The sequence below is a fragment of the Eulemur rufifrons genome, chromosome 7 (assembly GCF_041146395.1).
Source record: "Eulemur rufifrons isolate Redbay chromosome 7, OSU_ERuf_1, whole genome shotgun sequence".
NCBI lineage: Eukaryota > Metazoa > Chordata > Mammalia > Primates > Lemuridae > Eulemur > Eulemur rufifrons.
In genome coordinates this window covers 208,876,587-208,900,088 of record NC_090989.1, presented here as the reverse complement: position 1 = coordinate 208,900,088, position 23,502 = coordinate 208,876,587, and the positions used below count along the sequence as shown (strand labels likewise).

General features: G+C 36.6%; 1 protein-coding gene across 3 annotated transcripts in view; it reads right to left on the bottom strand.

Moving 5' to 3' along the window:
* Window positions 1-23,502, bottom strand: part of AGTPBP1 (ATP/GTP binding carboxypeptidase 1) — a 172,887-nt gene that overhangs the window by 66,692 nt on the left and 82,693 nt on the right. For all 3 annotated transcript variants that reach the window (XM_069474070.1, XM_069474068.1, XM_069474069.1), the window contains 3 exons: window positions 20,997-21,094; window positions 20,201-20,317; window positions 5,725-6,431 (listed from right to left, as the gene is read on the bottom strand). In XM_069474070.1, the coding sequence (XP_069330171.1) occupies window positions 5,725-6,431; window positions 20,201-20,317; window positions 20,997-21,094 (922 nt within the window). The remainder of the gene's footprint in view (window positions 1-5,724; window positions 6,432-20,200; window positions 20,318-20,996; window positions 21,095-23,502) is intronic.

The following is a 23,502-nucleotide window of genomic DNA, read 5'->3' as shown; positions in this document are numbered from 1 at the left end:
ATGAAGTACAGAGTTTTATTTTGTTTTTTTTGAGACAGGGTCTTGTTCTGTTGCCTGAGTTACAATGCAGTAGAATGATCATAGCTCAATGCAACCTCAAACTCCCGGGCTCAAGTGATCCTCCTGCCTCAGCCTCCCAAGTAGCTGGGACCACAGGCACACATCACCATGCCTGGCTAATTGTTCTATTTTTAGTAGAGGCGGAGTCTCACCATGTTGCTCAGGCTGGTCTCAAACCCCGGGCCTTGAAAGATCCTACTACATTGGCCTCCCAAAGTGCTATGATTAGAGGCGTCAGCCACCGTTGCCGGCCTTAATGAAGTTGCATTCATTTTATACTGAACTTTCTTTTATTAATAAGAAGATCAGTGATTGCACATAAGAATGATAGCTACATAGTAGAAATTCAAAATAACAATATTTTCACTGCATAATTTTAAGGAGTCTAATGCTTCCTTTTTCTGAAAGTGACAAAACAGTAACTCTTCATTAATTTTGACATCATTAATTTACAACGCTACTGCATTGAGAAAGGGACAGGGCTAAAGTTGGCAATTCACAAGATGTTCACCATTTGCTCAAAAAATAAGATGCAGAAGATTAGGAAAATAAGATAAGCAAACTAGAATCAACATCCTCAATGTATTTTAAAATATAAGCATTTCTGAGTACTTCAGAAATACCTATTACCTGGCCCATATTTGATATTTTATTATAAATATAGAACCATAAAACCTTCAGGCTAGCTACAGGCATCAGCAAACTTTTCCCACAAAGGGCCAGATAGTAAATATTTTAGGCTTTACAGGCTATATGGTCTCTGTCACAACCATTCAACTCTATCATTGTAGCACATAAACAGTCATAGATATACATTAAAAAACAAGCATGGCTGTGTTCCAATAAAATGTTATTTGTGCATACTAATATGAATTTCACATAATTTTCATGTGCCACAAAATATTATTTTCTTCTGAATTGTTTTAACCATTTAAACAGGTAAAAACCATTTTTAGTTCATGGGCTGAACTTAAACAGGCAGTAGGGCTGGATTTGGCACAGAGGCCATAGTTTGCCAAGCGCGATCTAGGTGAACGACTACAATGCTTTTGAAATTATGACAAACAAGTAAGAAACACATTTTAGAAAGGGAGGGAGGAGAGAGATGTGTGTGAAACAAAAGGATTATGAAACAGTGCTTAGCTGTATAACATATGACACATTATTATTTTCTCTCTTAAGCTTTGAGGTATCTATCTACCTTTAAGCCTTGGGACTACCTTGCTCACCACAACTTCTACATAAACACTTCACAAACGTAGCTGATCCTTGAACAACACAGGTTTGAACTCTGCAGCTCCTACTTATACATGGATTTTCTTCCACCTCTGCCAGCCCTGAGACAGCAAGGCCAATCTCTCCTCTTCCTCCTCCTCAGCCTACTCAACATAAACACAATGAGAGGCCGGGGCTGCGGTGGCTCACGCCTGTAATCCTAGCACTCTGGGAGGCTGAGGCGGGCGGATCCTTTGAACTAGGAGTTCGAGACCAGCCTGAGCAAAAGTGAGACCCCCGTCTCTCCTAAAAATAGAAAAAAATTACATGGACAGCTAAAATATATATAGAAAAATTAGCCGGGCATGGTGGCACATGCCTGTGGTCCCAGCTACTCGGGAGGCTGAGGCAGAAGGATCGCTTGAGCCCAGGAGTTTGAGGTTGCTGTGAGCTAGGCTGACGCCACAGCACTCTAACCCAGACAACAGAGTGAGACTCTGTCTCAAAAAAAAAAACAAACACAATAAGGATAAAGACCTTTGTGATGATCCACTTCCCCTTAATGAAGAGTAAATATATTTTCTCTTCCTTATGATTTTTTAAATAACATTTTCTTTTCTCTAGCTTTATTATAAGAATACAGTATGTAACACATATACAAAATAAGTGTTACTCAATTGTTTATGGTATCGGTAAGGCTTCCAGTCAACAGCAGGCTATCAGTAGTTAAATTGGGGGAGAATCAAATATTTTCAACTGCACAAGGATCAGTGCCCCTAACCCTTGCATTGTTGAAGTGTCAACTGTACCTGCGAAAAGCATATAAAATTAGGAGAGAAAAGGCAGTAACTTTCAAATATCAAAGTACTTTTATCTATTATAAATTTGTAAACATTTTAGAATAAAAATATTTTGTTTTTTGCTGTAGTTTTAGCTAAAACAATTATATTGTGGGGCAGGTCCTATAAATCTAAGTAATAAAGAGAATCATATTGTTTCACTGAAAAATGAAACTTCAGCCTCATCAATGCAATCGTTCTCAGGGCTGCAACTCCATAGTGAAATATGGTTGTATTCCTGCCTCATATCAAAACTTATATTTGATACCCATGGAAATTCTGACAAATATGATATGAAAATAGAATTATGACAACTGTGATAAAAGGTGTTCTATGCAACATAGGGTATATAAATCATCAAACTTATAACAGTTACCATCACACAAAATATATGATGATGAGAGACTAGCAGATAAAGGTTTTAGATTGCTTCAGAATTTATGACATTTCTGTAGCAATAAATCAGAAGCCATCTTCATTAAAGCATGAAAACCAATGGGAAAAACCTCTTTAATAAGAAAGAAATCTTTGAAACTTCTGGAGAGACATGGATCACTCAATCCTCAAAGGTGATTTGGAGTCCAGTCCTGTTTTACTCATTGGAATTTTCCAAAAGCAAACATAGATAATTGAGTTTTAAATTCTGGGTTTTCTGTGCCTATTTTCTTAAACTCCATCTCCTCCACACTTTAACCTGGATACCAACACATCTACCTTTAAAACACATGCACCAATTCTCATTTACCTTTTGACCTTTCATCATGCTATTTACCTCAGGGTATCAAAAATATATCTTAAAGCTTTGTTTTGAATAGCAGACAAACTCAGTGGTACATTACACTATGTACACAGGCAGTAAAAATAAATCAGTTACATCATGACAAAGTCCTACAGGTGGCCTAATATAAAGAATAAGCTGGATTCTAATTTGCAGATTAGATGCAGGACAATTCCAAGGTCAGGGTTTCAGAAACAAGCTGAGAGAACTTATCATAGATACCAAAAGATAGGAGAAGGTTGGAGACGAGCCACACTAATTTCCTGTCTGTATAAATTCCTCTACCATCAGATAGGCCCAGTCCTGTGTAGAGAGGAAGTGGAGCTTGGGACCATGGATGGAACAATATTCTCTGAAAACCAAGCAATCCAGGCAAGAACAAAGCCCAACATCAGAAATAGCTGCTCAAAGAGAACAGAGGTCAGTAGGGCTGAGGGTGGTAGCTCCTCACCTGCAGTAAAGACATTTTAAGGATTCACAAAGGTATGACAGCTAGTCATAGCCATCATACATTTATCTGCAATAAAGCTAGACTTAATCATTAAGTTTCTTTACATAATGATGTCTACAAAGATATCAATCAAACAGGGTTAGCCCTGGTTATCAATGTTGCTCAGAGGCTGTTTGGCAAAAATAGACATCCTTTATTAACATAAATGGGTACAATACTTAAATAAGAGTCTTGATTGATGAAAACTTTCATACCATGAAGTCCATGAGGGGAAATAAGAGGGTTCCTTGGTGGTCAGAATTAAGGCTGGGATTCAGAAGCTGATACGATAGTTATGCCTCTAGTTCACAATCCTTCCTTCTAACCTTACCTCAGGTATTACAGGCTAGTCAGAAGAGAAAATACTTTCAGTTTGAGGCAACTTAATTTAAAAAAACTTGCTTTCAGGCCTTAAAGAGCACTTAAAATTCAGGAAGTGCCTTCTATAGTCAAGATGACATGTTTGAAGAGGTAAAGAGCTAAGAGATGATGCCGAAAAGAAGAAATATCGAGTTGCTGCCTGATTCTCACTCACTCCAACTGTGTTAGTTCAGGTCCTTCAAAAAGCAGATGCCAAGACACAATGAGGCGTGCTCTTGTGGGCCTTCCCTAAGGGGAAACTTAGAAGAAAAATGAGTGGCACAGAGTTTATCCCCATTACTGCAGTTGTTCTCACGGCCACAACTCCTCATCTCCATCCTCCGGTATCTATTTAAATCCCTCTCACCCTCAGCTATCACTTCTGCAGGTCTTAGTAACTTACCTGATTAAGTGACGCAAACTCTCATTCCTGATAGGATTCCCCTGGGAATCATGTCATTCTCATTCCAGGGTGGCTGTGATGTGTCCATTCACAGTTAAAATTAAGCAAGGGAATAGCAAGAAGCAAGTAAGTGGACTGCCTGAGTTCCAAGCTGTTGCCATTGTGCAAAAGCAACCCTACCTCCTTTAGCTGATACGGGTCAATCACTTGTGTTAAGTTAGTAAAGCCTCTCCCCCGTTGCTGGTCCCAGAGTCAAGGAGTTTAAAGTACCCAGCTGGCAACCACAGTTTGTAATTATATTGTACCCTGGCTGTGTCCCCTGTGGTAAGACTGCACCCACTTTGAAGACCGGGACTTCTAAACCTGCAGAGCCCAGAAGTGTAAAGACAGAAAGCACAAAGTCTCCCAATGGGATACTGGAAGCTACAGTATAGGGCCACTTCTGTTCCCACCTCCTGGTTCCCAGACCCATGTATTCTTTCTACTGGGGATACAGAACTATGCACAAGTTTCTAATTTAGTGTGCACACTGCATCCTGAAAGATCACAACCCATCCATGCTGAGCATTTCCTCTGAATCAGAGCTTCTCCCGGGCCTTTGAAGGCCATTCCAAACTCCGTCAGGACAGCTGCCTCTGGATGGTGCTGTCTCTGATACAGTAGATGACCTGGCACAAAGCCACTCCCATAGATCGGTCCCAAGAAAGTCCTCTGTTCCAATGCTATGATGTGTGGGACTCCACACCTATGGATCAAGGAGCCAATGGGTAGCACTAAACATACACTAAGTTACTAAGTAAAAATGATGAATTATCTAAGATGCCACAGAAAAAATAAATAAAACACATTATTGTCTTAAAGGAGCTTAGTCTAAGGAGAATCAAATATCCACAGCAAGGTTTTCCTTGTCCGTTATATACTATACTCATAACAAGAGTATACAATTTTTTTTTTAGATATTGATAAGCCATCATCACAAAACCTTAACCATAATCACCAAAACTAGTCCAGATGCACCAAAAAAGGTATTTTTATAAGCCAAATATTCACTAGTTGGCAATATATAATATTAGTCATAATATCTAATCTTGGCAATATTTAATAACCTTAGTTACTGCTTTTATGAATCCCAAATTTTTACATTGTACATTTCCAATTAAAATATCAAATTTTAAAACAAAAGACTGCCCACATTGCTTTATTTATAGCCTATTTTTAAATCATATACCCAAATCAAGTTCAAATGAAAAATTACCAAATTAATATTTCTAAGGTAATATTTATTCAAAGATGATTAAATAATATACTTTCATATTTTAAGATTCAGTCTACATAGAAAATTTTCAAATTATAAGGCCTACTATTCTGGCTTCATTTGAATAAGTAATGAGCTTGAGAAAATAAAGTAAACCCATGAGGACAATTTCAAACAATGCACAATTTCCAAAGCAGAATACAAAAATACAGAAACTTTAATTCAGAGTAATTTCCTTCCTAAATGTCCAAAGTAATTTTTTTAAGTATGCTTCATATCTTGACAACAGTCTTATTTAGAAGGAGGAAGAAATCGATAACTTACCTTTGTACACCATAGGGCCTTTCTAAAATAGGCTCTTTGAATGGAGGTGGAATGTGACCAAAATAATCAGGATAAGCCACCTCTGAATATTCTGGGACAGACTTTGTATTTTTCACAACCTCAATATAGAGGTCTGGGTCATGGAGTGTTGGTCCATCAGGTACTTCAACTGATGCTTGTTCCACTGATGAATTAGATTCAGAATCTTCATCATCTTCAGTTTCAACTCCAGTGCAGCAAAGCTTCCCTAGCTGAACTGTTCTTCCCTCAAACAGAACATTTCCACAGGTAGCCAAGTGAGGACAAGCTTTGGTGCACGTAAGGACAGTAAGAGGGAGACCGTGGTCTTTCTTCATTCCTGTAGCAAAGCCCGGGGTGGTCTGAGAAGGAATATTCTGCAAGGTAATTCGGTCTAAGGCCTTCACAATATCATTGTTTAAGCCATGGACTGATGAAGTAGTTCTATTTTGATCACCTAACTGCTGTTGTAATGTTCTGTCATTATCTTTAATATCTTCTTTTGCTGGATCCACAAGGGTAGCTTTCTTATCACCTTTCGGAGATCCGTTCTCCTTCATTGCAAGTCCTTTTCTTAAATTGCCTGAATTCCCAGATGCTTCCTCTCCTGCCGTAGGAACAATAATAGGACCATGTACTTTTCCCTCGAATACAAAAGGTTTTGGTTCTTTGGAGATTAAATCATAGTCCTTTGAAAATAAAAAATATGTTTAACCTTTTTATCTGGAAATGTTAACACATATTAACAAAACTAAGATCATATACATTTTATATGCTGCTTCAGAAACCTAACATTTGAAAATATTAAAGACAGAGAAAACAGTATGTTTTAATTTCACTAAGACAAAATATTTAACCACTATAAAATTTATAACATTTACTTTACCTTTCCTATTATAAAAAGAATGTCTATATATCACAGAAATATGGGAAATTTTAGAAAACTCAAAAGACATTAAAATAATCCAAAATGCTATTGAGGACTACAACTAAAATGTTATTCACTAATTCAACAATATTACAGAGTATCTGTTTTGTGCAATATTTACCAAGTATCCATTTTGTGCCAAACCCTGTTTCAGGCCTGAACACAGGTCTTAAGATTTATCAGTTTAAAAAAAAAAACACAACTCTTCCCTTTCGCAGTTTACATTCTTATAGGGGGTGTAAGGGAGAGTACTGTCAATATAAGTAATAAACATGATATAAATATATTTTATAGAACATAAGAAGGAAAAAGTGCTATAGCAAAAGGGGGGTGCATAATGTGAACCGGGAGTGCCAGGGGAGGAGAGGTGGGTGGCAATTCTAAATGCCATTGGCTAGAGAGCCTCACTGAGCAGATAAAAGCAAAGACTTTAAGAAGGCGAGGGTACTGCACAAAGGGAGCATTCCAGGCAGAGAGGACTGCTGGCACACAAGCCCAGTGTGGGAGAACGCTTGTATTCAAAGAACAGCAAGGTTAGGATGGTTGGAATAGAATAAGCAAGACAAATTGCAAGAGGCAAAAGAGGGCCAGGTATGGGAGGGCCACATAAGCTATACGATTTTTTTTTTTTTTTTTTTTTTTTTTTACTTTGAATGACATTGAGAGCCATGGGAGGGAGGAGTGTGATGACATGGTTTATGTTTGAAAAATAATATGCTACATCAGAGTTTCTTAATAATAGCAGAAATTTTGAGTCAGATCATTATTTTTTATTTGGCTTTGTATTATGGGTGTAGACGAGCACTGTTTTATACACTGCAAGATATTTAGCAGCACCATTGGCCTCTACCCACTAGAAGACAGTAGCACACCACACCACCCCTCTATTTGTGAAAACCAAGAATATCTCCAGACATTGTCAAATGTCTGCTGGGAGGCAAAAGCAACCTAGTTGAGAACTATTACTATGATGCTCTTCTGAGAACAGAATACGGAAGGGAGAGTAGAAGCAGAGAGACAGTTAAGAGTCTGTTGCAGTAATCCAGGGAACTTGATAAGAAGTAGCTGGATTCTGAACACACTGCAGAACTAAAATGATATCCTGATAGACCAGATAAAGGGTAGAAGGTGCAGAAAGAGATCAAAGATGATGCCAAAGTGTTTGCCTGAACAAATGGTAAAGCATTAGCATCAGGAGTTTAGCTCTGAACATGTTAAGTGTGAGCTATCCACATATAAATGGAGATGTACAGTAGGCCAGCTGGATATGAGTCTAGAATTCAGAAGAAAAGTCTATGCAGAATATATAAATTTGGGAGTCATTAGCATACAGGTATTATTCCAAGCCATGAGATTGGAAATCATCAATGGAAAGAAACAGAGAAGATAAAAAACTGAGCCTTGGGGTACTCTAATCTTAAGAGGTTGGGGAGATAAAAATGAAACATAAAAGGAGACGAAGAAGAAAGTCAGTCTAAAAAGATGAAAACCAGGAAGGAACAGTGTCCTGAAAGCCAAGTTCAAGAAAAGGATGTTGCTTATAGGTAAAGCAGACTTTTCTCTTTTTATACTTTTAGAAGTATTTTTATGTCAATACAAGATTCTATAAAGGAAATAAACCACAATTGATTTAACCATTCTCCTATTCGAGGCATTAAATCCTTTACAGAATGAGGAATGATTTAAACAAACGGATAAATAAAGTGCATATCTGAGCTATTTCCAAAATTTTGCTATTATAAAGAATTCTGCAATGAAAATCTTGTTGCAAAATGTTTTTGCTTTGTTTAGGATGATTTCCTAAGCGCGGAAATGGAATTACAGGGTCTGCTATTATAATCAATTTTAATGCTTAATACAAACTTCTCAGATGCTCTCCAAAAATATTTATATTACTGTATGTACCCAGTAACTGTATGTGAGAATATCTTCCTTGACAACATTAGGTACTACAGTTTTTAAAAATGTTTTCTGAAGTGGCAGATAAGAAATATTACCTTACTGCTACTTTAATTTGCATTTCTTTGACTACTAGAAAGCAAACAATTTTCTATATGTTTGTTAATCAGCTGTAATTCTCCATAGGTAACTTGTTTTCAGAATATAAGGTTTTTCCTGATTTTTTGGCATAAATTTTCACATAAAAATATGTATACAGACATATACACTTATCCTCTAGCTAACCCATTTTTGCCAATATTTTTCTGGATTTGCAAGTCATCTTTTAATTCAGATTAACTTCCTTGCACATATTACATAGTCAAAATTAAGAATCTTTTCCTTTGTGACTCATTCCTTGAATGCCTACTGTATAAAAACCAAAGATTCAAAGATGATTCACACCAGCGTTTCATGGGATCATAGGCTGGTGGCTTACACAGGCAGGCTGGACCTGGTGCCCACTGGACACATGAATGATGCAGGGAGACGCAGGGGAGAGGTCTCAGTCCCAGACTCGGGTGGCAAGGAAGCCCTCCCAGATATATCCAACGGGAGAGTGTGAAGGGATGCTGAGGAAAAGGGATCTGTGAGTGTGCCCATCCCCTACCTGGGCTGGAGAACCACCATATTGGATAGGGATGTACACTCAAAGTGAATTAGCCTAGCCCCTGGTTCCCATGACAACCGAATGGCCTGCCAGCTGAATGGGAGCAGCAGCCCCTCCTCCCACTAATTACAAAAGGGAGTGCAGCTTGAGCCAAGAAACTCGGGAGTGGCTGCTTCTCCCTGGCAGGAGCATGCCCCTAACAGAAGCACCTGTGAACAGAGAGGCGTACTTCACTACCCTTGGGGTTCTATAGTGGAACAGGCATGCACAACTGGGGAGCCCCCTACCCACCAGTGGACGGCACAGATGCACACTAGTAGGTCAGACACAACAGACAGTCTTGGAAAGTGAAGAAACTCATGCGGTCTGACCTGATGGGAGAATGCTGTGGAGTTCCAGGGCACAAATATGGAGGACGCTCACCCCATCCCACAAAGAAACTGTGCCAGTGGACAAGAGCCGAAAGAGCCTGGCCGTGGGCCTTAGCACTCAACTGATTAGGCCCAACCCTCAGGAACAGCCTTCCAGGCTTTGTGAGATTGCCCTAAACTTCATACCACCAGCTCCCCCTAGTAGCTGGATAAGCAACGTCTCAACCTCGCTGAGGCTTTCCAAAGCCTCTCAGGTTCTCACAATCCAGCCACAGTGGAGAAGAGATCAAGCAACCCCTGGGAGCTACCAGGTCCCTCCTAAAGCTAGGAGCATTTGTGTGTCCCACCTGGGGGTCCAGAGCTGACCAAGGGTACAAAAAAACATCTCGGAAGCTGGCTTTTCCATGCAAACTTCAATCAATGACGGGGAACAAACACATAGCTAACCAAAGCACCCTCCAAATCAAGCAAACAAGGAGCGGCTAATTCATACTCACAAGTACCACACACCATCTTTGAGAGTAAGCTGGGAGGCCTAACTCGCTACACACTGTTGGGAAGAGGTGACGATAGAAGTTCATCAAAGGTAATCGAAGAAGTTCATCAAACCTGCTAGAACACCCATAGGCAACTCAGGACCAGCACTCCGCTCCCTGGCATGCTCAGGGACTGATCTTCAGGGACCAGGAGACAGGCCCCGTAAGCCAGGGTTAGCACCCCTGGGTCTCAATCGAGAGGTCAGATGAAAAGGAATCAGCAAAAGAACTTCAAAAACATTAAAAATCAGAGCAAAAGGACACCCCCAAAAGAAAACCATAACTCCTAACCGATGGATACCAACCAAAATGAAAAGACTGAAATGACAAATGAAGAATTTCGAATACGGATTGTAAGGAAGCTCAATGAAATACAAGATAAAATATAAACCCAACACAAAGAAACCACAAAAACAATGCAGAAAATGAGTGAAAAATTCACTAATTCAATTATTTAAAAAAGCACACGGAACTTCTGGAAATGAAAAATTCATTCAAGGAAATACAAAACAATGGAAGGCCTTAAGATTAATAGGCTACATCAAGCAGAATAAAGAATCTCAAAGCTTGAAGACAGCCCCTTTGAGTTAAACAAGTCAGTCAAAGAGAAAGAACAGAGAAATAAGAACGAACAAAGCCTACACGAAATATGGGATTATGTAAAGAGGCCTAACATAAGAATCATAGGCATTTCTGAGGGCAAAGAAAATACACAGGGGTAGAAAACCTATCTGAGGGAATAATCAGGAAAATTTTCCAGGCCATTCCAAAAATCTAGATACCCAGGTACAAGAAGCTCAAAGGACTCCTGGGAGATTCATCACAAAGAGGTAAATACCACGACACGTACTCATCAAACTGGGTAAAATAAACACTAAAGAGGACCTCCTATAAGCTGTAAAGCAAAAACACCAGGTAACTTACAAAGGAAAACCCATCAGACTAACTGCAGACTGCTCAACTGAGACCTTACAGGCCAGAAGGGATTGGGACCCCATTTTCAGTCTTCTCAACCAGAATAATGGCCAGCCTAGAATTCTGTATCTTACAAAATTAAGTTTCTTATATGCAGGAGAAATAAAGACTTTTCTCAGACAAGTAAACACTGACAGAATTTCTGAAAACCAGACATGCCCTGCAGGAAGTACTCAAAACTGCATTATACACAGATCAGCACAATACACACCCACCAGTGTAAAATCATCCAAAAACTAAAGATCAGAACCCAGATACCACAATGGCTCAAGAGGTAAAACAAACCAATAAAGTTCTACTCAACAAGATGAACAGGAATCCACCCCACTTATCAATTCTGTCAATAAATGTGAATAGCTTGAACTCCCCACTGAAGAGACATAGGATGAAAGAATGGATAAAAAAAAAAAAAAAAAAAAATACAAGCCAAGTATCTGCTGTTCCAGGAAACACATTTAACCAAGGACTCATTCAGACACAAAGTGAAGGAATAGAAACAATGGCAGATGCAAAAGGAAACCAAAAGAAAGCTGGTGCAGCCATTCTCCTATCAGATAACATAGAATTCAAATCAACAAGAGTAAAGAAAGACAAACATGGTCATTATAAAATGAAGGGAATGATTCAACAAGAAGACATGACAATTCTAAATATTTATGCATCTAACATAGGTACACCCAATTCATAAAGCAAACCCTACTTGATATAAACAAAACAATAAACAGCAGCACTGTAATAGCTGGGGACTTCAACACCCCACTGACAAAACAGGACAGATCCTTCAAGCAGAAAATAAACAAAGAAAAAATAGATTTAAATGAGAATCTAGAACAAATTGTCCTAACAGACATTTACAGCATTCTATCCAAAAACTACTAAATGTACATTCTTCTCATCAGCTCATGGAACATTCTCTAAGACTCACCAAATTCTAAGCCACAAAACAGGTCTCAAGAAAATTAAAAAAAAATAGAAATCATGCCATGTATCTTCTCAGACCACGGTGGAATAAAATTAGAAATCAATTCCAACAGAAACACTCAACTATACACAAATTCATGGAAATTTAAAAACCTGCAGCTCAACGATTACTGAGTCAAGGAGGAAATTAACATGGAAATCAAAAGATTCTTCAAACTAAATGACAAAGGGGACACAAGTTATCAAAATCTATGAAGTTCAGCAAAAGCAGTCTTAAGAGGAAAATTCATAGCCTTACAATATCTATAACCAAAAGACAGAAAGATTACAAATCAACAACCTAATGAATTGTCTCAAGGAAATACAAAAGGAAGAGCAAACCAAACTCAAACCCAGCAGAAGAAAAGAAACAACTGAGATCAGAGCAGAACTAAATAACACTGATAACAAAAGAATGATACAGAAGATTAATGAAATAAAAAGTTGGTTCTTTGAAAAGATAAACAAAATCGACAGGCCTCTCACTAGATTAACCAGAAATGGAAAAGAGCTATATGTGCATCAGAAATTAAAAAAGAGATATTACAACTGATACCATGGAAATATAAAATATCATCTCTGAATACTACAAAAATCTCTATCCTCATAAACTTAACGTTGAGGAAAGGTACAAATTCTTGGAAACAAACAACCTTCCCCAGGCTCAATCAGGAAGAAACATAACTCCTGAACAGACCAACATCCATTATTGAAATTGAAGCAGCAATAAAAAAAAAAAATCTCCCAACAAAAAAAAAGTCCCAGAACAAATGGTTTCACACTCAAATTTTACCAGATCTACAAAGAAGAACTGGTACATATACTGAAGAAATTATTTCATAACATCAAGAAGGAAAGAATCCTCCACAACTCATTCTACGAAGCCAATATCATCTTAATACTAAAGCCAGGAAAGGACACAACAAAAAAAGAAAACTACAGACCAATATACCTTATGAATATAGATGCAAAAATTCTTAATAAAATCCTAGCAAACCAAATTCAGCTGCACATCAAAAAAATAACCCACCATGACCAAGTGGGCTTCATCCCAGAGATGCAAGGATGGTTCAACATACACAAATCTATAAATGTGATTTACTACATAAATAGAAGCAAAAACAAAGACCATATGACTCTCTCAATAGACAAAGAAAGGGCATTTGACAAAATTCAGCACCCTTTGATAATAAAAATCCTTAGCAAAACAGGCATAGATGGAACATACCTCAAAATTATAAAAGCCATATAGGTCAAACCCACAGCCAACATCATACTGAATGGGGAAAAACTGAGAACATTCCCACTTAGAGCTGGAACCAGACAAGATTGCCCACTATCACCACTCCTATTCAACATAGTGCTGGAAGTCCTAGCCAGAGCAATCAGACAAGAGAAGGAAATCAAGGATATTCAAATGGAGATCCAAATCAGTAGCATTCACACATACCAACAACAGTCAAGCTGAGAATCAAATCAAAGACTCAATATCTTCTATAACAGCAACAGAGAAAATAAAATGCCTAGGAATATATTTAACCAAGGAGGTGAAAGACCTCTACAGGGAGAACTATGAAATACTGATGAAGGAAATCACAGAAGATGTAAACAAATGGAAAAACATATCATGCTCAAGGATCAGCAGAATCAACATTGTCAAAAAGTCTGTACTACTCAAAGTGATTTACAGATTTCAGTGCAATCCCCATTAAAATACCAATGTCATTTTTCACAGATCTAGAAAAAATAACTCTATGCTTCGTATTCAACCAGAAAAGATCCTGAATAGCCAAAGCAACCTGAAGCAAAAAGAACAAGTCGGGAGGCATCACTTTACCAGACTTCAAGCTATGCTACAAGGCTATAGTAACCAAAACAGCAGGGTACTGGCACAAAAACAGAGACACAGATCAATGGATCAGGGCAGAGAACCCAGATATAAAACCACCCTCATATTGCCATCTGATCTTTGACAAAGCAGACAAAAAACATACAATGGGGAAAAGAATCCCTGTTCAATAAATGATGCTGGGAAAATTGCATAGCCACATGTAGAAAACTGAAACAGGATTCACACCTTTCATCACCCACAAAAATTAATTCAAGATGGATAACAGACTTAAACCTAAGACATAAAACTATAAGAATTCTAGAAGAGGAGGTCAGAAAAGCTTTTCTAGACATTGGACTAGGCAAACAATTTATGAAGAAAGTTCCAAAAGCAATCACAGCAACAACAAAAATAAATAGATGGGACCTGATCAAATTAAAAAGCTTCTGCACAGCCAAGGAAACAATCAATACAGTGAACAGATAGTGTACAGAATAGGAAAAAATATTTATTTGCATGTTATATATCCGATAAAGGGCGAACAGCCACAATCTACAAAGAACTTAAGCAAATCAGCAAGAAAAAAATCAAACAACCCCATTAAAAAGTCAGCAAAAGACATGAATACAAGCTTTCAAAAGATAGACTAATGGCCAATAAACATAGAAAAAATGCTCAACATCTCTAATCATCAGGGAAATGCAAATCAAAACCACAATGAAATATCATCAAACTCCAGTGAGAATGGCTTCTATCAAAAAGTCCCAAAACAATAGATGCTGGTGTGAATGCTGAGACAAAGGAACACTTAGACACTGTTGGTGGTACTGAAAACTAGTACAACCTCTATGGAAAGTAGTAAAGAACTAAACAAAGTAGTCAAAGAACTAAAAGTAGACCTACTGCTTGATGCAGCAATCCTACTATTGGGTATTTACCCAAAGGGAAAAAAGTCATTTTATCAAAAAGACACTTGTATGAGAATGTTTACTGCAGCACAATTCACAATTGCAAAAATGTGGAATCAACCCAAGTGTCCATCAATACATGAGTGGATTAATAAAATGTGGTATATGTATGCCATGGGGTACTACTCAGCCATAAAAAAATGGTGAATAATATCTTTTGTAACAACCTGCATGGACCCAGAGACCATCTTCTATGTGAAATATCACAAGAATGAAAAAACAAACACCACATGTACTTACTATTAAATTGGAACTAATCAAGAAACATTCATGTACACATAAGTAAAACTCAATGGAAATCATGCAGGTGGGAATGGGGAGGAGGGGATGAGGAAATTCACACTTAACAGGTACGATGCTTGGCCGGGCGTGGTGGCTCACGCCTGTAATCCTAGCACTCTGGGAGGCCGAGGTGGGCAGATCGTTTGAGCTCAGGAGTTCGAGACCAGCCTGAGCAAGAGCGAGACCCCATCTCTACAAAAAATAGAAAGAAATGATCTGGACAGCTAAAATTATATATAGAGAAAAAAAAAATTAGCCGGGCATGATGGCGCATGCCTGTAGTCCCAGCTACTCGGGAGGCTGAGGCAGAAGGATTGCTTGAGCCCGGGAGTTTGATGTTGCTGTGAGCTAGGCTGACGCCACGGCACTCTAGCCCGGGGAACACAGCGAGACTCTGTCTCAAAAAAAAAAAAAAACAGGTACGATGCACACTACCTGGTGGATGGGCACACTTATAACTTTGACTCAACTGTACAGAAGCAATTCATGTAACTACAAAGTTTGTACCCTTGTAATATTCTGAAATTTAAAAAAAAGAAAAGAAAAATAAGGAATCATTGAAAATAGTTCTCAAGTTGTCACTGTTGGTACTCTCAATTCAACTTGTTTACTCATTTATCCATTCATTCAAGAAGAATGTATTCAGACTACTACAAGAAACCAAGCATTATACTTACTACTGGGGAAATAAGCTACTGACTTCCGAACTCTTTGGATTTTTGAGCTAACATTATGACTTGAAAGAACAGGGCAGGCCTGGTTTGGACACTGAGGCTTCACCTGTTCCTGTGGTCTCAGAGTTGTTCTTTGCCTCTTCTGGGCAAAGCATTGGTTTAACTGATTACATAATCAGAATTGATTACATAACCAGTAGGAGTAGTCTACTTCATCCGTGTGGTACCTATTAAAAAGAACAACTTGTAGGGTGTGTGGCATTATTCAACCTGGGTTTATCACACAAGCATTCTACAGAATCCAGACCTGCTTAGCACAGGAGCAAAGGCCCCAGTCCCAATAAAATGCAATTGACATTGTTAAAAAAAAAAAAAAAAAACTATATGATTCCATATATAAGAAGCTCTGGAAAAGACAAAATTAACCACAGTGATAGAGAGTAGTTACCTGGGCAGGAGATGAGCAGAAAATGAGGAAACTATAAAGGGGCACAAGGATACTTTCTGGGAAGATGGAAATAACTCTGTATCTTGACAGGGGAGGTAGTCACACAGGTGTATAAATTTATCAAAACTCACTGAACTTATATAAGTGTAATTTATTGCATGTAAATTACATCTCAATAAAATTTATTTTTTAAAAGTAGCCAGAGGAAAAAAGATTAATTTTAAGAATGATTACATACCTGTTTTTCAAAAAAAAAAAAAAAAAAAAAGAAAAGAAAAGGAAAAAAAATAAGAAAAAAGAACAATTACAAAATAAAGACACTTTCAGACACACAGTGAAAAACAGAGAGTGCCAGGATGCATATCACCAAATATAACATATTTCAAGCAAAAAGAAAATAATCCCAGACAGAAGTTCTGAGAAACAATAAGTAATGAAAAAATTTTAAAGTGATAAAAATGTGGGTAAGTCTACACTTAATGTAAAAAAATAAAGCAGTAACATCATATGGGTTTTTTAAAAGCTAGAGTTAAGACATTAATCAAATGCATATAAGTTGACAGGAAGTGATAATAAAATATTCTCAGTTTCCTTTTATCACTGAAGGAAAGAAGAAAAAAAGGTTTTAATTAACTTCAGATTTTGACAAATATGTTAGAATAACAAGTAACTAGAATTTTTTCATATATGTCAATACTCAAACTTACGCTTTAAATGGATGTAGTTTATTCTATGTAAATTATACCTCAAAAAGTTGATTAAAATAAAAACTAACAAGACTACAGCTTTCAAACTAGTAAAGGAGAAAAAGTGGAATGAGAAAAAAGTAATCCAAATGAAGGCAACAAAAAGAGATAAAATAAATGGAAATACAAAATAAGATTTCATAAATATAAATCCAAATATAAGAATAATTATATTATATGTAAATGATCTAAATGTTCCAGTTAAATGACAAAACTCACTTTATTTTTAAAAATCCAACTATATGCTGCTTAAAAGATACACATTTAAGGTTACTGAAAAGCTGAAAGTAAGATTGAAGAAGATACCAGGCACGTAACTGAAGTTAATGTAACTACATTAATATTTTTTAGAAATGCTTTTTGTCTTAAAAGTCTTAAAGATAAAGAGAATAACTTCATAATAATAAAAAGTCCAACTCAAAAAGGAATGAAATTCAATTTACATGTATACACAATAAGTCTCAAAAAATATATAACAAAAACTGACACACATGCAAAGAGAAACAGATTCATAATCACAGTGAGAATTTTTTTCATAGTGAGAAATTTTTAACATACTTTTCACAGTAATTGATAGACTAAGAATAAAATTCTGTAAGGATAGAAAAGAACTAACTTCTCAACACAATTAACAATCTTGTCCTAATAGGCAAATATACAACTGTGCCTATCAACTGCAGAACAATCCTTTGTCAGCACACAAGAAATAGTAACAAAAGTTGACCATATTCAAATAAAACAAGCCTCAAAAATTCAAAAGATAATTATAAAAAATGTGTCCTTATCCCACTACAATATGCTATGTCAATAAAAAATATAAAAAATTAGAAATTAAAAAGTGAATCAAAGAAAAAAACAAAATGGAAATTAAGTTTCAATGCAAAGATAATGAAAATATTAAACACCAAAATTACTGAGATGCAGCTAAAACAGTAATTAAAGGGTCATTTGTAGCCTAAATACACACACACACGCACACACACAAACACACAGACATACAAAGAAAAACTGAAAATCACCGGATACCTACTTTAGAAGACAATGCACAAAAAAGTAAAAAAAGAAAGAACGAAGGCCACAAAAATCAAGACATGGTACTTTAAACATAAAATTTAGAGATATGAGGATTAACTTCAAAAACATGCTAAAAATGATTTCAGGAAGTAGTGGGAAGGGGACTATCTATGTAAAACTATTTGACTGTTTAAACTTCTTCCATGAATAACTTCAATAAAAATTTAAAACCAAATTAAAAAGGGAAAAAAAAGAAATAAAAACAAAATATAACCAAAGTCCCTAGGGTAAATATCATCATGCTACCACAGATGTATGAAAAAACAAGCTGGATAAGTTTATAAGGTGCCATGTAGGAAACCATCAAGGTTAGCCTATTCTGGCTGATGAACTATGATTAGGAAATAGGGAATCTAAACATAGACATGCAAGAAGAACTTATCAGAGAATAAAAGAAAGAAATCTCGCTTGTGAAAGTATGAGAATCAAAATTCTGGCCTTGACAACTATTATAAAGTTACTTTTCTCTATTCCCACATCAAAACTACAATTTGTATTCACATTACAGTTGTCCCCCCCTTATCCAAGATTTCCCTTTCCACGGTTTCAGTTACTGGAGGGTAACCACAGTCTGAAATATTAAATGAAAAAGTCCAGAAATAAACATAAGTTTTAAATTGTGCACCATTCTGAGTAGTGTGATGAAATCTCGAATTGTCACATGCCCATCTTGCCCAGGACATGATTCGTCCCTTTGTCCAGCATATCCACACTGTCTACACTACCTACCCATTAGTCACTTAGTAGCCATTCCAATTATCAGATCAAATAAACACAGAATATATATGGCTCAATACTATCCAGTTTCAGGCATCCACTGGGGGGGTCTTGGAATGTATCTCTTGTGGGTAAGAGGAAGCTACTATATGTATTTCTCACAGGCTCATAAGCAGAGAAGAAAATAGGTGAATTCTTCACACAATAATCGATTCCCTCCCCAAATCCCTTCCACAGTATTTTTCTGCCTTGATTTAGCAGTGTTTATCTCTAGGGTTTTATTTTCAAATGTTTCTTAGCTGGGCACAAATGTGTTAAAAGAGCAGCAAGGTAACTGCTATAGGTTGAACGGAAGAAAATCAACTTGTACCCTTTCTTAAATTCCTCTTCCTGCCCTCTTCTTCTTTTTTCTTTTCTTTTCTTTTCTTTTTGACAAATACTTTCTCCTTTATCCCTGCCCTCCTGATTTCAAAGTGCCTTCCAATGTACCTCAAATCTAGGGGGACTACCAAGACACCTGGGTAAAGGCAAGGGAGGTAGAGCGGCGGAGGGGGTGGGCTGGGGGGGTGAGGTTGCTGCATCTTCTACTGCATCCAAGGCTCGTAAGTTCCCAAAGAGAAACATGAATAACTAAGTAATTAGAACTGTGAAATGTATATATTAGCTGGAAAAGATTTCTTTTTTATTTCTCACCTATAACCTCACATTAAAGTCTTTTTCTTTAAGCAACCATAAATTAAGTACATGGAATGTGGGGAACAAAGGGGTTTGCAGTGAGCACTAAACAAATCTGAGAGATTATCTAGTACACTTTAAGATCCTGAGCAGTTTCAAAGACTTACCCAAGGACCCACCAAAAGTCAGCAACAGGGTGAAAATAAGAAACTAGATCTACTAATTGACAACAATTCAGTCAACTTTACTTGCTGTGTAATTAATGCAGGCTGACTATATTATATTCTGGTAAATAAGTGAGGGAGAGAAATGTTAAAAGTCACTCTTCCTATGAATCAATTTTGCTCTTGAGATTATACTTTTAATTCAGTACTTTTTTATTTCTCACTTCCCATTAGTTGAACGCAACTGATACAAGAAACACTGACACAATTTTGAAATGTCATTTTAAAGAATATAAGAAAAAGAGTAAAAAATTTATGTCAATTAAAAGTGATGAAAAATGTGACAAAAAATTAAAGTTAGTCCATCTCTCCTCATTTACTGAGGTTGTAAGCAACTGCAGCAGAGAATGTTGACATAATTATCCAATGTCACTCAGGAAAGCAATGCTAGTTTCACTTTTTAGAAATGAAAAGCAAATTAAAAGTGATTATAGGCCTAAGGGAGAAAAAAAGAACTTTTTATTAAAATCAGTTAGGATGCTGAATTTTCTATATTTATACCTGAAAATCATCAATAAGCTCAGGGAAAAGGTGTTCATACATTTTTAGTTCTTCTATTGTTCGTCCTGGTTCTTGCTGGGGTTTTAGTTTGTTAATATCTGTTTCAATATCATCATTCTGAAATTTAAAAAATAGCACGTTAGCACTTAAAACAAAACAAAAAAATTACAGACTACATTAGATTTAAAATGTTCCCTGTTATAAATTACATGTAATTAGAGGTGGGCTCCTCAAGACAGAAAAACCTCTGTCAAGATCAAGACTAAAGTATGCTCTCCTCAATCTCCCTAAATTGCCATCATGTTGCTCATATTAAAGGGTAGGGAGGGGCACAGTGGCTCCCACCTGTAATTATAGCACTCTGGGAGGCCCAGGCAGGAGGATCGGTTAAGGTCAGGAGTTCAATACCAGCCTCAGTAAGAGCGAGACCTCATCTCTACTAAAAATAGAAAAAAAAAAAAAAATTAGCTGGGCATGGTGGCACGTGCCTGTAGTCCCGGCTACTCAGGAGGCTGAGGCAACAGTTCCTTGAGTCCAAGAATTTGAGGTTGCAGTGAGCTATGATCATACCACTGTACTCTAGCTGGGGCGACAGAGAAAGACTGTCTTAAAAAAAAAAAAAAAAAAAAAAAAAGACCAGTAGATTTAAAGCAACATTATCTGCCCCTTTAACTGTAGTCATCCATGGTAAAAAGATGTGGATAATTAATCTATCATTAAATATATTTATTTACTCAATCATTATTTTACAACTGTAAATTTATAAAGTTGACTAATGATAGAAATTTATACTAACCTTAAAATTTTGATCTAAGTCATCTTCATTCTCGGTTTCATTTTCAGCTTCTAAATCAATATCATCGTTGTCATCACTTTCATCTACTACGTCATCCACTATGATACAAAATGTGCTATAAGTAGGTCAGAGGTAAGCATTCTACGACATGCACATACAGAGGTAGAATGTTATATATATACGTATATATAAAGTATTTCAATTACCAAAGAAAAAGTAAACAAGATTTCTTACTAAAAATGTCCTAATGCTATCCTAGCTGTTGAAAAACCTTTGAGATAATATGTGAAAGTGCTTTAAAATTTGGGAAACACTGCAAAAATGAATGAGTTTTTTACTAATGTTCTCAGTTTTAAAAAATTAATACTGTCTTATGTTGCAACAGCCTTAATGAAACAATCTGTTTCCTACTTACGATAAATTTCAATGATTCACTTCATCCCTTACAAATTCTCCTCCCATTGTTTCAATGACTATGTGTCACATACTGTGCTGGTGTGCTGGGAATTTTTTTTTTTAAGATGTGTAAATACAGTCCCTGTCCTCAAGGAATTCATGAGGTTAAAGAGCAGAAAGGAGTAAACAAGTAATTTTAATACAGAAGATAAACACTAATGAAAACATAAACTTCAAAGTATTATGGGAAAACCAGGGATACAATAACTAATTGCAAACCACTTGGGGCAAAGGGGTTGATAGCTCACCACTTCACAGAACAGGCGATATTAAGCAACACCTTGAAGAAAGTGTAACAGATTTCTGTGTAAATATAAGGATAGGTGAGTGTAACTTTTAAGAAGAGTAAATAATAATTCTGAAATAAGAAAGTTAGATAATACCTTTGAAAATAATAGGTATGACTAGGATGCATAGTATGCTTAGAAAAGTACTGAAAGGCAAATAAGATGAGAAAATAAAGAATATAATATAGCAAGCCGAATAGTTTAGACTTTTAACCTACAGAAGATAAGCACTGAGAATTTTCAAGAGAAGAATGGCTACAACTTGCGTTTTCAAAAGATCACGCTGGCAGGTGTGAGAGAGGAAGAGTATGAGTGCAGGGAGACCAATTAATAGGGGAAAAAAACTAATAACTGCCTGGACCAATACAGTAGTACAGGAGAGGAAAGAATATGCATTAAAGAAAAACTCAGGGAGTAGAATGTAAAAGGACATGGGACCATGGATCTAGGGGGAGACAAGGGAGGAAGAGTAGAAGAGTACTTTGAGGCTTCTAATGTAACACAAGTGCTTTTAAGCAGAGTAGAAAATATTTTTAAAAGATATTTTTTCAAACTCTTTTTGACTTCCATTTCCAATGTGACTTACAGAAAAGATTATTAACTGTACCCCTAGTATCTGGTTTCCTCTCCTTCGTTTTAGTGATTGAACCCCTGAATTTTAGCTATGGAGATATCAGCCTCCCCTGCAGTAGTCATAGCCATATGTATGACTAAATTTTGGCCAAAGGTATAAGAAGCAAAGTGATGAATACAAATCCCAAGTCATGTTCTTTAAAAAGAAAACTGCCCTCTCCTCCATTTTCCTTCTCATTTTCCACAAGCACACAAGCAAATCACCATAGAAGATAATTAAAAACAAAATAAAGAGAACCTCTTTCCTTTGATGACCTGGAACAGAGATCTGCTGCACAGGACCATCTGTCTATCTTCTAGATGGATATGTGAGGAAAAAAACTATCTTGTACAGCAAAGTGACAGAATACCTGAATTCAAATCCTGGCTCCCACACTTACTATCTATTTGACCTTGAGCAAATTATATAAGTGCTTTCTGTCTTAGTTTCCTCCTCTATATTACGGAGACACTTATTCATAGTATTCTCGTGAGCATTAAAGGAGTTAAAATATGTAAAGTGACAGGCAAAGAGTATGTATTATAAAAATGTTTATTACTATTGTTGTTTGAGTGACTATGCTTAGTCTATCCTAATTAATACAGGTACCAAATTGCCTCAAATTCTTTTTGGAAATAGACAGCAAAAAATATTCATACTGCATATGGTAACGTGGGTCTACTTATGTCTACCTATGCCCTAACAGCAGTTAGTCATGGATAAACAGGGGAAGAAGTGACATTTAGAAAAATAAAAGGAATAAGAAAGAACTCTTAGCAAAAAAGAAAGGGATTGAATTCAGAAAGGCCTATTGCAAACAAAAGACTGCTTGGATAGAGGGGAAAACACAGTTCAGCGTCAGAAAGAAAACGTTTTTAATTTCTAGTCAAATCTTTCAAATATTTTCCTTTACATGATATTTTCCTTTGGGTTTATACTCCAGATATGAAATGCCATATAGCTTAGAGTGTCTGAGACTTTGTTTTCTATTCCAAAGATCTATTCTTATACCATCACCAATAATTAATAATATTATCATAGCTTAATCATACAATTAAAACGAGAGAATGTGAACCAAAATTCTTATTATTTTTGAAAATGTCCTTGGCTCATTTATAGTAAAAACAGAAATATTGGAAACAACTTATAA